The sequence below is a fragment of the Choristoneura fumiferana genome, chromosome 12 (genome assembly GCF_025370935.1).
Source record: "Choristoneura fumiferana chromosome 12, NRCan_CFum_1, whole genome shotgun sequence".
Classification (NCBI taxonomy): domain Eukaryota; kingdom Metazoa; phylum Arthropoda; class Insecta; order Lepidoptera; family Tortricidae; genus Choristoneura; species Choristoneura fumiferana.
The window spans coordinates 19,699,581-19,717,667 of NC_133483.1; the positions used below are offsets into that span (position 1 = coordinate 19,699,581).

At 37.6% G+C, this 18,087-nt stretch overlaps 1 protein-coding gene across 1 annotated transcript; it reads left to right on the plus strand.

Annotated features, from left to right (window-relative positions):
• The first annotated feature begins 6 nt into the window (after nt 1-6).
• On the plus strand, nt 7-18,086 carry Sms (spermine synthase). The gene is made up of 7 exons (XM_074095673.1): nt 7-421; nt 9,001-9,109; nt 11,575-11,697; nt 14,897-14,983; nt 15,592-15,749; nt 16,824-17,015; nt 17,696-18,086. The coding sequence occupies exons 1-7, from the start codon at nt 140-142 to the stop codon at nt 17,858-17,860; spliced, it is 1,116 nt and encodes a 371-aa protein (XP_073951774.1). The 5' UTR covers nt 7-139; the 3' UTR covers nt 17,861-18,086.
• The last annotated feature ends 1 nt before the right edge of the window (nt 18,087 follows it).

The following is an 18,087-nucleotide window of genomic DNA, read 5'->3' on the forward strand; positions in this document are numbered from 1 at the left end:
TTTCAATCAAACGTCAAGTCAATTTCCTTTTCAATCAAAAATTCAAGCAGTATCACTTTAATCATCTTCCTCGTTAATCCCGGTCCCGTCCAAGTATCGCGCCATTTATTATTAGTAGAACTCCTGTTGGACCGCTATAATGTCAGTGCAAACGTTGCTGCTAGATTTCTCGATCGACCCCGCCCGTTTAGGAGACGAGAGCGGTCAAAAGGCGGTCTTCAGTCAGCTGGAGACAGTTTTGAAAGATTATGTGCCGAATCTTATTTTAGCCGCTGAAGTAGCGGTGGATGGTGGGTCCTTGAAGCTATTAACGGGTAAGAAGGGCACGACCGTGTCGGTCAGGCTTTTCGATCGCGGTTTGGTGACCGTGAACATCGAATACTACAAGGAGGAATCTGAGGAGCCTTTAATAAGTTTCAAGGTAAGATAAATTGCAAATATATATCTTCTATAGCCTACAGCGGAGCACTTTCATATGAACTGACAATTTCATTAATATATTTGCCTATTTGGAATTGTTAATTTAATTATAAATTTAATTTGACAAAACATAACAAGTTAAAAATTCCTACTACTAGGAACATAGTCAAGACATTCCAATTAGCAGTAGCAGCCGTACAAAATTTTTGTTTATTTGTAGTTATTACTTATGTCATAATTTAATATAATTTGGCTTTAGGCCAATTACAGAACTTCAAATACTTGCCAAAAGTTTACATACAAACAACCAAAAATGTATTTGTATTAATAATATGATCTGATAAAGCCAACTTATGATAGTTTGTAAAAAATACATATGAACTAATATTTTCAAAAAGCCAAAATGAACTTTTATCCAGCCAAAATCTTATATAATGAACACCCTGTTTTCATAATTCAGTCTTCTTTGGTTTCAGAGCAATTTCTATTGGTAAATTAAAAAAAATAACAGAAAACTTAGGAAATGATTGGATTCTTAGTGTTGAGGCTTTCACAGAAGTAGTAGTTTTTTAGGGTACATTCCATAGATGTAAAGTGGAGTGTTTTTTTTTCTCATCCAGCCCTATAGTGTGGGGTATTTTTGGATAGGTATTTTAAAACCATTGGGGGTTTGCTAAGTAAATTTTTCGATTCAGTGATTTTTTTGCGAAATATTCAACTTTAAGAGCAAATTTTCATTAAAATCGAGTGTCCCCCCCCTCTAAAATCTAAACCGGTGGGTGGAAAAATTTGAAAAAATTCAGAATGGTAGTAAGTATATCAAACTTACAAGGAAAACTATAACGGCTAAGTTTGCTTGAGAATTATTAGTAGTTTAAGAGTAAATTGCAGCCTAAGGTATAAAATATACCTAAGCTTGGAAGATTCCGTATAAAATACGAAATCCTTAGAAAAATATTACTTCATTTTGGGCGTGTCCAACAAGCTCTTGACCGGTTTTTTTGTGAAGTTGAAATGGCTTACTCTCATGAATCTTTTTATTTGTATGGGCAACATTCAGCCTGAGATTCATGCAGCATCGCCTAAAGGTCTGAAAGCAGGCCACAAAACCCAAAAAAAAAATTGCCAAAGATATTTACTCTTGCTACAGCCTGTGACTGGGATGCATTAATGTAGTAGTGAACATATGCAAAAAAAATAAAGTACTGTATGATGTATGGGGCAGGATGTGCAACTGTCACATGACAAGAAAAATGAATATTCAGTGCTAGACTTATATGCCACGGGCTGTAAGAATTAACATAAAATGAAGGATTTGCAGAAAGAACATGTATAGTCACCTAAGGACTTTTTGAGTTAAAGGAGTTTGAAAGTTAGTCATCACAAACAATTACTATGGTTGCCATTTCTTTAAAAGTAAAAAAATATATTTTATATTGTTTTCAGATTATTTAATTCTATGCTAAGTCTACTTTGAGAGTTCTATATTTTGAGATAATTAAAATCTCAATTTTTAAAAAAGGTGACTAGACATAATGCTCTTTCCATGGACCCTTCAAATATTAAATGATATTATGACGGATAAGCCAGCCAAGTGCAAGCAACCCTAGGAAACATTTCTTACCCTATCGTGTTGTTAACTCGTGGCATGCTCTCCCAGAACTTGTGATAAGTGCACCTTCAGTGAACAGTTTTAAAAATAGACTAGACCAAATACTTAAAGAAGAGAGACTAAAAACACGAGTGCAGTGACGTACACGCATCAGCTCTAAGAGCTGCTAGTGTATTATTGCAATAATAATAATAATAACTCACAGGAGCACGCGACTCGGCTGTTGAGAGGAAGGGCTATGAAATAGCCCGAAAAATGTCGAGCTAAACTCGGTTTAAGACGTGAGTTATCCGTTATAATATCATTTAATATGAGTGAGTCTCACGGTAGTTTCAAATATTATACACTTAATACTGGTTTGCGTTATATTCCTGCTTGGAGCAGGAATTTAATTACTGTTACTATTACCCTGTAAGTGGAATTTTAACTTTTAAAACCCCTATTCAAGGTTCATTTTATTTTGTCTTATCATGTAAACAAACATAACAAAGTAGAGGGGTCTTAGTTCAGTACAATTAGCTGAAAATTTGGCAAAATTAATGCAAGACTTTTATCTATCAGGATATGTAGGTTATAGAGCAAAGTTAAATTTTATGAACGCGGTATTTTCCATTATAAAAGAAAACCGTACACAAACCGTACACCGTTAAAAAGTGTGTAGGGACGAAATAATCCTTGATAAATTTACTATAAACCTTTCATACATTTAAAAGCGATATCACTTATAGTTTCAGCGCAATATGATACCAAATACTAACTTTTTTTATAATTAATCGTTTTTTTCTGCTAAAAGGTTAGTTTTATCAAAAACTTCATCCTTTACCGCCAAGATATGTATGACAGAAGTAAAGAATAGAACATTTTCTTTATAAAAAGGTATAATTTCTTTCTAAACTCTTTCATTTACCGTTGCTATGCTATTTCTTAAATTTAATTTATTTGGCCATTCAGCAAAATATAAATATTCATACTGGTTAAACGGTGTTACTTTAAATACCATTAGATTCTCATGTGTTTTCCTGTAATCTATAGGTGTGGACCTATTTTCTGTTAATAATAGGGTTCTGTTGGCACTCTTTGGGTACGGAACCCGAAAAATACATAAGTATCATCTCGCGAAGCGCACACATTTAAGCAGCGCGATGTACTTTTGTTCGTAGTTAATCTACTTGGTCTCTTTTACTATGGCTGTGCAGAGCGGGCGGGGTAGGGGTGGGGCAGTGGGGAACTAGGGCACTGTCCGCGCGGCGGCGGCCATCGCCCGGCTCTTTCAAAGTTCAAATTAATCGACGAGAGCAGCTGATGATGGTGAATTTTCAAAATTGCATAGCAGCGTCAAATTAATGAGTGTAGAAATGAATTATACCTTTTTATAAAGAGCAAATCCTATTCTTTACTTTAGTCATACATATCTTGGCGGTAAAGTATGAAATAATTGGAAAAAAAAAACTAAACCATTAACAAAAAAAGCTGGATAAATTATTAAAAATGTTCGTATTTGGTGCCAGATTGGGCTGAAACTGTAAGTGGTATCGCTTTTGTATGTATGAAAGGTTTATAGTAAGTTTATCTAGGATTATTTCGTTCCTACACACTTTATATGTATCGAGTACGGTTTTCTTTTAAAATAGAAAATACCACGGTCCGGGACATATTCGTGGGCGCGGGGGGTGAAGCTCGCTCCGGAGGGGGGGGGGAGTGGATAAAAGTTAACTTTGCTCTATAACCTACATATCCTGATAGATAAAAGTCTTGCATTAATTTTGCCAAATTTTCCATACATTTAAATCTTTCCGGTGGCGAATGCACTAGTCCCAAAACGCACTATTAGTCAATACACTCTAATTAATTTCGAAAGCCCCTCTTCTCATAAGAAACTAGGCCCAAAACACCATATTTCCAAAAAGGCTCATTCTCGATTTACACGAGAACCATTGAGAACTAGTCCCAAAATACACCTTTCCCAAAATACCCCAAATTGTGCTCACCTGTAGGTGGCGTAATACTTCATTCTCATACTGCATAGTTTTCAAAACACTAGTTTTCAAAATACCCTAATATATTTACGGAACTATCGCCTGGCTACACTTAACGATTACAACCTGTATATAGCTCAAAATAATATTTCAATAAAAACTGTTTTTGCAAAAATACTCTTGGCGTCAAACGGGTAACGGTTACGGCTGAAAGCAATTTCAAAGTCATTCGAAAATAAAAGAAAAAAAATTAGGGTATTTTGGAACTAGAGTGTTTTGAGAACTATGCATTATGAGAATGAAGTATTACGCCACCTACAGGTGAACACAATTTGGGGTATTTTGGGAAAGGTGTATTTTGGGACTAGTTCTCAATGGTTCTCGTGTAAATCGAGAATGAGCCTTTTTGGAAATATGGTGTTTTGGGCCTAGTTTCTTATGAGAAGAGGGGCTTTCGAAATTAATTAGAGTGTATTGACTAATAGTGCGTTTTGGGACTAGTGCATTCGCCACCGGAAAGATTTGAATTTAGTTTTCCTAGCCTATCTCATTTGTTTGTAATTAACTCATCTCTGGTCTATTTCAATATTTTCTCTCTGTGAGTTTCTTTTGTAGAACAGTATATTTACTTAAATAGGTTTTCCTGGTGTGATTAAAACATCTTGTTACCAGGTCCTGTTTGTTTGCATATTAAGATAAGTAAACCTTAATAGGGTGGCTAGCTCATTTATATTTTACGACATGCCAACACTTAAGACTACGGTTTTACAACCAGTGCATGCATAACTGATTGCTAAGAGAACTGTGTCATGTGATTTCAAAGTAATTTTATTAACTCCGTAAAGATAAGGTTGAGCGTGTTTTGTTTCTAGCACACTAAGCTACTGGAAGGTTCTGTCAGAATGTCATTGGAGAGCCAAAGAGTTAAATTGTTGCCAACAATAAAAAGGGGCTATAAGTTTGATGTATACCTTACTAGCTCAGGTTAGATGGCTACCCAGTTTGATATTTACCCCATTTTCTTTTACCTCAGAATGCTATCACCAATATCTTTCTAACACTTTTATTCTATTTTTGAACTGGCTTATTTTTTTTTCTGCCTGCTTTTTTATCTCTACCATTTAAATTTATTACTATATTTTATTATTTTTTCAGGCTGACAGTGAATCAATGAGTTTTTCATTGTTTTACCTTTTTTATAAAATAGTTTTTTTTTGTAGGCATTCTATATTATTATGTCTAACAATGTTTTTAGATTAGAACTGCACATATATAAACCTAGCATGTAATCTTGAACCAGCATGTATAATATCTTTATTAAGCAGCCCTAGGGTGGAGTGAATCGAAGGTGCTTAGTCACAGTATTATTTTTTTATATTTATTTATATAGTAGACGTATGTATTAATTGTTTTCAAGGCACCAGAAACTGTCTTTATCGGTTTTGGCCAGAGCTTCAGGCACTTGTCCTACTGCTGGCAAGAAAGCGATTAGCTATTAGTTAGCTATATATTTTCCCGCTCATGAAACGAACAACAGATATAAGATCCTGTGTCAGTAAAAGAGTTACACATAGTAGAGTGGCGTAGCTTAGTGGGTGGACAAGGCGGCCACGGCGTACAAACAAAATTCGCGTTCTTCAATCTACATAAGCACGAAGACGTATGTACACGCGTCAATGTGTGCGTAAGATACACAGGGCTGACTATGGCAAAACCCTAGTGCTATAAGTACTACCAATGACATTTAAAGATACTTATATGTAGGTATGGCTTAGATATAATCGCTTAAATAAATGTAATCGTTTATATTATTTATTTATTTAAACCTACTTGAAATGTGTCTGTATGTGTATTTAAGTATTATTATTTTCAACTACAATAGATATACAACTACAAACTTAAACTTATTATTCGGTAGGTAGTTATTTCATGTATTAATCGCGATGGTTTTCTGAAATCATTATTTAATACCCACGCTACGTAATTGATCGCTGGTCACACTGCCGGCGAGAACTCTACACTACACTAGTTTGTCGCAGCGACAAGACAAGAGTTGTCAAAAACAAAACTCGCTCAGCGATACTCGTTTAGCAGTCAGCATCAGCAGTCAAACAAAATACGCCGAGAGAACAAACAGCGGTCGTTTAAAGGAGCGGCCATACCGCTGCTTTAAAAACGGTGACGGTACGGAATCGCAGTGACGCATCGTAGGCGTACCGTTTTTTTTTGCATGCTTAAAATACGCAAACAATGCGGAATCGCAGTGACGTGCCATAAACGTCACGAGTTTTGTTCGGTAAAGTCCTGACGTTTACGGCACGTCACTGCGATTCCGTATTTTAAGCAGCGGTGTGGAGAGGATGCGATAAAAACGGAGCGTCACTGCGATTCCGTATTTAAGGCAGCTGTTTGAAGATGATGCGATAAAAACGGTGCGTCACTGCGATTCCGTATTTTAAGCAGCAGTGTGGAGAGGATGCCATAAAAACGGTGCGTCACTGCGATTCCGTACTGTCACCGTCACCGTTTTTTAAGCAGCGGTGTGGCCGCTCCTTTTCTCTACAGTGCGAAATAGCCAGTCACACTCATATACTCGTTTATAGCCCAACGACAAAACTAACGGAACAACGCACTCGCTCCTTAATATCTGGTATATTATAATACTGGTCATTTTAAAATAAATAAAAAATATTCTTATTCTTATTCCTTGCTGCTCGCCAACTCGCATCTAGTTTGTAGCTCTACTACTTGTAAGTAGTATTACTTATTCTGTTGCTCTACTCGCTGCTCGTATATAGAAAGAAAGAAAGAAAATACATTTATTCACAACACAAGACACAACAATAGTATTAAGTACAAATAGACAACACGTAGGAAAGTACACGTAGCTATGTGTCATTGCGATTGTGCATCGGACACTGGCTCAGCATAATGCTGAAGCGTTAATAATAAACACACCAGCGCTGATTTTCAGCCAGCACCGTTGGTGACCCTCGGACCGCATATCGGATATCATCTGCGGTGGGTCAAGTGCCTCAAACTGGTACCAAAAATACGATTATTCTGATTAAATTATTATTAGTACCAGTTTAAAACCCGGTAAAATATCGGCGTATACTGCTTTAGTACCGGTATTTTTGGTACCGATTTCAAGCCGTGGTTTTGGTACGAAATCGCTACATCCTAAAACAAGCTCGAGCTAGCATTTACCTTTGGGAAGCGTTTCAATAGAAGCGGAGCGGAGCAGCAACGTGTAGAATCGTCGACCAATCACGTTGGTTCAATTCAAATCCACTTTATGTCTCACTAGACTAGACTAACCGCGGCTTCATTTGTGTAAGCCATTAGGGGCCATCCAGCACACCAATTTTGAGCACCCCCCTCCCTTTACAATGAAATTTGCAATTATTTTGTCCCTGTGCTACAAAACGCATGGCCCACCCTCCCCTAAATGTGTGACTTTATGGATGACATCCTTTCTGGCATTTGAATTGGAAGACCTCAAGATACAGGCTTAGTCCGGAGGCCGTATTCACCTTCTCTTTCTGCCCTCACCCTTCACTGTGTGACAGAAAGAAATACTGAAAACGATTAATGAAATTAATCCTAGTGCGCTAGACAATGAGGCCTCTCGGAGTCCGCCAGACATTTCTTTTGTTTTATCTTGCTTCTTTTTGAAGCAAACAAATTTATAATTATATTATTGTTTTTATTCCGAGATTTGCAAAATTTCCATAACAATTTCTAAAAATACTATACTTCATAAAATTGCATGAAGAATCCATGCCAAATTTTAGTCTAGACTTGGCGACGGTATACCGAATCTCCTACCAAATCCAATTCAGCCGTATTAGCGTAAAATACAAAAACACAAACACGTGCGCACCCACAATATTTCATATAATAATGTTAGTCGTGTAGTCCCTCCTAGCAACAACTACTATCTGTAATTAACTGTAACCTGAATTCCACACACTATAAATGATTATTCTGATTATGATGAGCGCCATCTAGTGAGTAGCATATAGAAACTCCAAATCCTACATCGCGCCATCGAAGACATCGAAGTTTCTCAACTCGGACGAATTTAACACAACGTCCGACGCTCCTTCGGATTTCGGTCCCCAGACAGAACATCCGCCTGGAATGAGATCTCTCTATTGTAGCCATCCCCCCAGTAGGATTAGCACAACGTACCTAATGGAGGGCTACCGTTTTCACGCTCACCAGTTGGCACCCAACAAATACAGGAGACCTCACGCTACACTAGCGCCTCTAGCGGCGAATTCATACGCGATAGCCCTCATTGGTCGGAGACTCCCTGATAACCGCCCCGCTTTTATGAAAGCGTACCCTTATCAGGGTTGGAAATTATAAAAAAGTCACGCAAAATATACTCACCGGCACAAAATTTGGCCCACTACATACAAAATTACTTATTACTGCATACATTTGAGGTCCAGCAGGGTTACTACGAAACTCGAAGTTCGTGTCGTGCGGTCCCTCTGACACTTATACTATTTAATACGAGAGCGAGAGGGATCGCACGACCCGAACTTCGAGTTTCGTAGTAGCCCTGCAGATTTTTTGCCGCTCAGTATATTACCCGCGCTCAGGTTCATACCTACATTATAGACTTTACCCATAACAGTTATCACACGCTGCTATAAAAATTATTATCATTGATTATCGCGTGCAACCCTGGCCTTATACTACGAAGTGCAAAATTCGAACTTCGTATCTTGCCGTCCCGCTGCCGCTTATATTATTTAATACGAGAGTGAGAGGGACGGTACGATACGAACTTCGATTTTGAATTTCGTAGTAGCCCCTCTGATCCCTGCCCGCTATTTTACGATCCAATGATATTAACAGATCAAATTTCCAGTAAAGGGACGCTCAACCTTATTATTTTATAATGCAAAACTGCATGCTAGTTAACCCGCATTCATATTTTGTTTGTTTCCTTTTTCTTATTATTGTTTTCAATAGTCCGCAAGAGTGCTGGAGAGCCAAGTGAAGAAATACATCAGTGTGACAAAGTCCCAAGCGTACGCGCCGATTAAGCGCGGCCTGTTTAGCAGGTATTACCCGACTTCAGGTGAGTGGGGTGGCTTCAAAAAGAGATTGGTTTTTGAGTATCACCTTTCGAAAGCTTAGTGGCTTAACTCATGTGTATTATGCACCATTTATCGGTCCAAATCACGTAAATTTTTTTTGACCTACATTTTTGATCACAACTTTAGAAAGGTGAATCTCAGAAGTCATATCACAGCAATGCCGCCGCAGCAAAAATTGCTACTACAAAGGGCTGTTTCACTAGCACCACCCTTTGATTAATTTTAACTGATGGATAAATGTGACGCCGTCTCCGTCTATTTGAACAAAACAAACAGAGACGGCATAACATTTATCTGTGAGTTAAAATTAATCTATGGATGGTGAAACAGCCCCTAAATATGCTTGAGACTATTTTACTTTGTAATTCTGTTCAATAGGCAATTTTTCGCAATATTGTTCACCTATACTCCATTTATTTTACCATTTGAAACTTAACGGTAAAATTTGCACACTTTTTTAAATGAAACTGTGTGAACATCTATAATAAAATCATAATAAATAACGCTGTATAATAAATGTACGAGTACATGTAGGTATTTTTAGTCCATTTTCGAAATATCGAGAAACGTGTAACACTTGACGTGTAACAAATTTAACCGTTAATTCAAACCTTAAAATAAACGGAGTATACAGCCAGGCGCTCACGGCTGACATTTTGTCACGGTGATCGTAGGATCTCTCTGTCTTTACAATGAGAAATACAGAGATATCTGACGGATCTGACTATCACCATGATAAAACACACTCGTGCGCGCCTAATACCAATACCACTGTGGCGATTTATCGCTGCTGCCACGGAGGTTCTCATAGACTATTAAACCCGCTGTACAGTACAAAGCTACAATGAAAGACTGTCAGATGAAAGCGCCAACCGCCAAACTGCACATATTCATGTTTTCAGTTCGAATGAGACCAAATATCGGTTTGGGATCTACGTAATATTCCTAATTAAAATTGGCACAACGTTATTTCGCCTAACTAAACCCATGTGCAATGTAAATTGGCATAACGATGAGTTGGCATAATTTTAAACAACATGTTACTTTACATAAGCATTAAAAAGTTTAATTAGATCAAGTAGTAGTGAAAAGTGAACTAGTATCTGAAATGACTTTTGTCGCGGTGTTACAAAAAATATTTATCGAAACAACCTAACGTAACTGAGTCGGTTTTGCCTTGACCCATCTAATTCGCTCACTTGGTAAAATTATGCGAATTCATCTTATGACAATTAAAGTCATAAGGAGAAATGCTACGCATATTTCAATTATAAGGATTCATAACTATGCTAAATAAGTGTTATGTTTTTTAATTATTATGCCAGTTCAATGTTATGCACAAAATTATGCTATGCCAAATCAGTTAGGTGAAATAAGGGGCACCCATCGGACTGTTGGGTTAGTTGACAAGCTATAGATTTTCTGGCCCGATATTAGCGGAGATAGGTACAGTAAGTTCAAAGTTTATGTATGCTTTATCTTTATGAGGAACCGGGTCCATATCGGCTCGCATACTTATTGGAAGTCCGAATGTAATGTTTGTCAGAACGATCGTTTGTCATAACTCTTTTTTCTCTAAATCCAATAATTCTTCAGAAATTGTTATAAAACAAGCCTAACCTAACCTATAGTTTTCTATATGATGAACATTTAAAAATTACAGAAAACTGTAAGGTTTCAGTGGGTAAAAATATGACAAACGATAATTCGGACAAAAATTACGGTATGACTAGCAATGATTATGCGAACTTTGGCGCTTCCAGAAGAATTACATAACAGCTGGTCCATGCATTTGTTGATATTCAAAGCGTACAGTCGAACCATTTGATTCCTGACCCACCGTAGAACGTTCTCACAGTAAGATCATAAATTCCCCAGTCAAGCTATGCGATCTCAACACAATGTTTTAGACTATCGCGGCCATTATCATTACTAATTTTTGATAAATTCGGGTTTTGTTCCGCGCACCTTGATTCTAGGGAAACTCGATATCTCGGCACACTTGCATGTGCCATGGATGAATTGATGACGAAACATTTCGTGATCGTCTCGTGATCATGGCATGCAACTGTGCCGAAATATCGAGCTTCTCTTAAATCAAGGTGCGCGGAACAAAACCCGAATTTAAATCATAAAATGCGATGCCCTATGACTTTTTCTACGAAAAGCTTCCACAGTGGGTCACGATTCAGTTGGTACGAGTGTAGGTCAAGGGAATAACTCATCTGGAATCAAAAATCCGATAAAAACCGTTCTCGGATTAATTTCAAGCCACTTTGTATTTTTATTTTAAATTACCCGAATCAAAAGAAAAAGATTTGAATGTATGAATTGTACCAAAATTAGCTGGTTACAGTTTCAGATAACCTAGCCAAGTTACGTGAATGTAACAATTGTGTAATACTACTAGTATAGAGTTATATATATTATCTTTTTCCATTCACAGATGAACGTCTCCTAGAGTATGACATTGACAATGTGGTGTTCGACGAACAGTCGCCATTCCAGCGGGTGCAGATAGTGCACTCCAAGTCCCTAGGGAACATGTTGGTGCTAGACGACTTGCAGAGTAAGTGGTTTGGCTGTTGCAGGCTGTGCCGGCAGTAGCGGCCTTAGGAGTCGCGCGGCATAATCTTTGCGAGGCCCTAGTACTGTGTGCAAAATCCATACTAATATGTAATGCGAAATGCTTCGATCATCAATACGTACGCGAAATATGAAACGGAGCGATGGATCGACGTGATTTTTACAAGCTTTTATTTACTTTCACCTGTCCCGTTGTCAAATCTTGCAAGTTAAATTCGACCAACTTCCAGTAGTCGGATTGACTTGAAATTTGGCATACTTATGTAAATCACGTGACAATACAATAATCTAGTAGTGACATCCTGATGGTCCAGCCAGGATCGTCTCCGCAGGACGGAAATCTTCAACGGTTAATAGCGTCGACCTTAAATTTGGCATGCAAATGTAGTTTGGGTGACAATGCAAGTACAGTCAACAAAAAGTACAGTTAGCAAAAAAAACTTGTAAAAATGTTTTTTTTTTGGTTAGGTTACATTTGGCATAGAGATAGTTTATGGGCCAGAGAGTGACATAGGCTACTTTTTATCCTGGAAAAATGCAGTTCCTGAAAGAACAGCGCGATTACCGAATTCCACGCGGGCGCAGCCGCGGGCAAAAGCTAGTAATATAATAATAATACCTAACTGTTTTCGGCTACAGTGGCTGACGTAGCCGATCTTTGCAGAGAACGTTCTTTTCCAAGCAGCACAGGTTAGGTTAGGTTAGGTTCTACGAAGAATTATTATTTGTAAGTAATAATTGTAGTGCATGTTTCTGTGCAAAGTATGTGAATCCAATGCAGTTATTTTTCTGCTGTTAACGAAGCATTAAAAAGTTATAAATATACCTATTTGGGCTGTTGCTAGGGTTGCCAGGTCGACTGACTTTATCATCGGGAAAAAAATAAAAATTTCTGTATTTTGGGACTTCGGTCAAGAGAAACAAAAATAAAATCAAATTAAATTAAATGTACCTATTACGAAAAAAAAACATTTACCAATATTGTTACATCGTCTGCTGCCGATAGTAAACATACATATTAACAACAGAAAAACAGAAAATTGTATTCTCTTTACCTACATATATTATTATTTAAGACGAATCAATAAAATTTAATTAAGTAATTTATTTTGTAACTTGTCACAAGCTACTTTTCCTAGATTTAACCATTTTTGTCCTTTTTCACTATTTAAAGAAAACTTTAAAATTCAAACAATTTTCCTCATAGATGAGTCGAAGACGCTGCCGCTCCGCCGGTCGGAGCGTTTTTCGCTCGAAGTAAATTCGTAACTTAAAATTATTGTTTTACGAGTATAAAATCAAGTTGTTTTTTGGGACAATGTTTACTTTGTTGTAGTCGGAAGGATTTACAATAAATCTGAAAAATCCCTCCAAATCTCGACCATCTGGCAACCCTAGCTGTTGCCCGGGGCCCCTGCTTGCGGGCTGCTGCTTGCCACCCCCTAAAGCCTCTGTTTACCGGTCAAGTGGATGCAGGGTTTTTGACCTCGTGACCTGGGTCAATCTTATTATAAGCCTGCTGTCTGTCCTAAATAACCGCGGGTATATGTAGTGAACCATAGGATACTGGTAGAGTAATAGGGCAGAAATATTTATATATAAGCGCTATAATATAACTACACTGGCAAAGTGTGCATGAGCCGTAGTGGAAATAGATCGGGCAAAACAAGAAGTTGCCTTATAAGTAAAGGGCGGATGATGGATGCAATATGGTGACGAAAGCATAAGATGGATAAGACTTTTATCAAACTTCGATTCATATTTTTTGTATAAAAATGTATAGAAATTTGAGTGCTGTTGATAATGTTCCTAATAATGGTGAATGATCACTGCGAATACGCACCTCTTACATCTGTAGATGTAGAGAGGTCATTTTCCCTAGATAAGAAGATAGTAAACTATAAAGGGAATGCACTGAAAATATGTTATATACTTAGATAAAAAAAACTATTACATATTTACAATACACAATAAACTATTTTTCAATTGTGTTTTCTTTTTAAACCAATATAGTCATATAATGTCTTAAACTTCCGTGATTTTCTTTCATTGTCAAAATACTACGCACAGGACTTATTGAGTCTACTCGTGACCACGGCCCCTGTAATGTTGCCGAAATGTCGAGGTAAATATTACTCGTGTGTGTTAGCGTGATAAGTCCTGTGCGTGTATTTTGACTACAATATAGTCATATCCATTACTTATATCGTTCGACATGATTTAGTAGCCCAGCTGGTCGTTGCGTTGCGGACACTAGTAGTGGTCGGGAACGTCTGGTGCACGAATATATATGTAAACTATGCCGACAAAATGGTACAATATTTTTTTTTTAGAGTAAGTACCACCCATAGACGTAAAGTGGGGGTGATTTTTTTTTCTCATCCAACCTTGTAGTGTGGGGTATCGTTGGATAGGTCTTTTAAAACTATTAGGGGGTTGCTAAAACAATTTTTCGATTCCGTGATTTGTTTGCAAAATATTCAACTGTAAAGTGCATTCAAACGAAATCCTTAATTCGTTCCGTAGCCTTTTCGTAATGGCTACGGAACCCTATTTCGGGCGTGTCCGACACGCTCTTGGCCGGTTTTTTAATCTTTGCTGAATATACGTGAATCAAAAACACTTTTAGTAGGTACACTTTAGACTTTAAAAAGCGTCATAAATTGAGAATATAATACGTACCATCAGCCAAATAAGTGGTCTATCAATTTTTAAACAAGTTCCTATATGACGCAAACGATTATCAACTTTAAGGTGGTAGACCACATATTTGGCTGATGGTACCTGACTATTTCTCAAAAAGTTGTCCATTTTCAGTTATCCACTTACTTATTTAAAAAAATATATATTTCCTGAAGCTATTTCAACACAAAAAATAAGTAATTTTGTGCTTAAATATATACAAAACCTTGTGGTAAAGGTGATAAAAAGTGAGATAATCTTTGTTTTTGTATCCAATAGACAATTTCGATGTAGTTATAAAAAATACGATTTTTTCCTCACAAGATTTCGTGACGTTTTCCTGACGTCAAGAATTTTTGGATGTTTTATGCAGTTTATGTGTACGTTATGATCTCGTTCTTAGTGTTAATAATTTCTTGACAAAACTGGTTTCTTGTCAATTTCATGACGGGACAACTTTTCGAGAAATACTCACCTATATATTTTCTTGCTTGTTACAGATATTTCAGAGGCTGATCTTGTATACACAGAAACTTTAATGCAGCGAGGCAAAGTCAATTACGAAGGGAAAGAAATTGTTATTTTAGGTAAGAGTTTGCCGTTTTTAGGGTTCCGTACCCAATGGGTGCCAAAGTGTGAAAGTGTGCTTATGATATTTTATTAAGTGCGTTGAGGTGTAGTATTGAGAGTGCTATGCTCCATTAATCTCATCTATCACGCATTCGTTTCAAGGTTTTAATTTAATACCAATGCTATATACATTTTATATGTATGTCAGTGAAGAATATGTGCGATAAACGCACAGAACCTAAGTATAAGATGGAAATATAACGCGAGTTAAAAGCGCGAAGTAGTTTTCTAAAAAGCTGCCATCAAGCAAAACAAGCAAGCTTGCTCCACATCTTCGCTTATACCATCTACAAACTTATATACTTATACTATACTACTATCTATATACTTATACCATCGCTTATACCATCAGGCGTAATTGTGGTCAAACGCTGGCCTATTTATATATATAAAAAATAACTAGAATACATACTGTAATTTAGAAACTTAAAAAAAATCTAGTCGGCACACTAAGAGTTCCGTAATAATTCGTAGGTAGGTATCTATGCATCTCCAGTGTTAGCAGAGCCCATCTCCTAAACTAAACTGTACGCATAATAATACAATTACGTAAATAATACAACAGGGGGCGGTGACGGGGCGCTCCTCTACGAACTTCTCAAAGAGAAGCCCAAGTTCGTTTGGATGCTGGAAATAGACGAAGTGGTGATGACAGCCTGCGACAAGCATCTGCGGCCCATCTGCGGGGACGTGCTCGAGAGGAGAAAGGGGCCTAATTATGAAGTGGGTGTAGTATTAAAAAAAAGTTGCAGTTTCTGTGAAATACGCCAGATACAATACAATACTAGAACATTATTTTTTTCTGTTTGAACTAGGCTTCCCTCTGCTTGTTTTTGTTTGAATTTGCTTATCATGGTTAAAATAATCTGTGGCACACCACTTGATTGTTTCGCCCTGTTTCAGCAGTAAATTGAACTCAACAAGTCACAGAATAGATAATAGTACAAGCTCAAGTGTATTTTTCTTATACTTTACTCTGCAATAACCCTGGTGTTGCAGATGTTTATGGGCGGTGGTGATCTCTTACCATCAGGAGATCCACTTGCTCGTTTGCCATCCAGTCGAATAAAAAAAAACTCTGGTCCGCAGGGCTACTACGAAACCCGAATTTCGTGTCGTGCGGTCCCTCTGACACTTATACTATTTAATACGAGAGCGAGAGGGACGGTACGATACGAACTTCGAGTTTCGAGTTTCGGAGTAGGCCTTCTGTTTGCCCATGACATTTGAATAATGTTGCCACTCAAATAATAGCTGGGTTCAGCTTTCATTAGCCAAACTAGAATTATTATTGTAGACCACAATAGTAAGCGATATAGAAAACAGGTGCAGAAACCAATTGGGCAACCTTTTTAACAGTGTTAGAACAATGTCCCAGAATCGTTATTTCCTAATAGCAAAATTCCATTCGCATTTTTTCCCAAATGCTTTTTTACTGAATCTTTTTTTCACAGGCGCGTTTTTTTTTTCAGTTTTAATCGACACAGAAACAGGTATGTTTAGGTTATGTCAAGTTTGCATCGGCCCGAAGGGCCAAAACTATACAAAAGTAGGAGCTCCGCCTGGGCGGAGCTCCGTCGACACTGTCTGTGTCGATTTTGATTGGGAAATAAAACGCTACTGTGAAAATAAGCTTTAGTAATAAACCGCATAGTACGAAAAAAGCATTCGAGAAAAAATGCGCACGAAAATTTTGCTACTAGGAAATAACGATTCTGTGAAATTAATCTAACAAACCGTTTTATATTTTAAAAAAAGTTTATCAATTTATAACCTACGTTTTGTTTGTATTTTCAGATAATTGTAGAAGACTGTATGCTGACCGTGAACAAATTTATCAAGGAGGGCAAGAAAGTGGACTTCATATTCGGCGACCTGACCGACATTCCCATCTCGGAGTCGGCCTGCGGCGAGCTCTGGGAGTTCATGATCACGATCCTCAACTCCTCGTTCAAGATCCTCAAGCCTGACGGCCAGTTTATGACACATGTAAGATACCACGTCAACCTTTTTTAGGGTTCCGTACCGAGAGGTTTAAAAATGGGACCCTATTACTAAGACTCCGCTGTCTGTCCATCTGTCACCAGGCTGTATCTCATGAACCGTGATAGCTAAACAGTTGAAATTTTCACAGATTATGTATTTCTGTTCCCGCTATAACAACAAATACTAAAAACAGTAAAATAGATATTTAAGGGGGGCTCCCATACAACAAACGTGTTTTTTTTTTGTCGTTCTTTGCTCGATATTAATAACGGCAACAGGTAGACGCTTGAAATATTCTAAGGGGCTGTTTCACCATCCATTGATTAGTGTTAACTGGCGGTTAGGTGTGATGCCGTCTCTATTTGTTTTGTTCGAATAGACGGAGACGGCATCACATTTGACCGTCGGTTAACGCTAATCAATGGATGGTGAAACAGCCCCTTAGAATATTTAGTTGTATATTCACTTTAACTCACCGTGGAAAATCAAAATAACACGGTTGAATCCATATCGTACCGACCCTGCGTTATTGTCAAGATCAAGTCTATCTACATGCCAAATTTCGACCAGACATTTTAATGTGAAAACGTACACGTATCGGACACACATGCACACACTCACAAATTGTCGTATTTATACAGAATAAGGATGTGCTAGCAAGTAATCTTTGATGAAACTTCCAGGGCAACGGTGCCACAAGCCAAGAATCTCTCGAGCTGTACGAGCAGGAGCTAGCGAAGCTAAAACCTGCGGTCACTTTCACCAAGAGCCGGGCTTTCGTGCCCTCCTTCCTCGAAGACTGGATATTCTACCAAATAGCCTTCAACTCCAAGAATGGGGACGCCTAACAAACCAAAGACACCTCCCTAAGTCACATTAATGCCATATATTTAGTTACTGTAGGTAGTACACTTAATTATAAATGGATCAAAGTATTTGGTGCAGTATTAGACGGTTTTTGCATTTTCAATTGTTTAGTTTTTAAGAGTAAACGGTCGCGATGCGAGAATTCATTGTTGGTATTGATTAGTGCTTGTTTTGATTGTTTTGTGATAAATAAAAGTATTTTAACACT

Bases quoted from the DNA above. Each gene is read 5' to 3' on its own strand.
- Sms (XM_074095673.1), top strand. From the start codon at position 140: ATGTCAGTGCAAACGTTGCTGCTAGATTTCTCGATCGACCCCGCCCGT. The intron at 422-9,000 runs GTAAGATAAATT...TGTTTTCAATAG, and splicing joins AGCCTTTAATAAGTTTCAAG to TCCGCAAGAGTGCTGGAGAG. The intron at 14,984-15,591 runs GTAAGAGTTTGC...ATAATACAACAG, and splicing joins GAAAGAAATTGTTATTTTAG to GGGGCGGTGACGGGGCGCTC.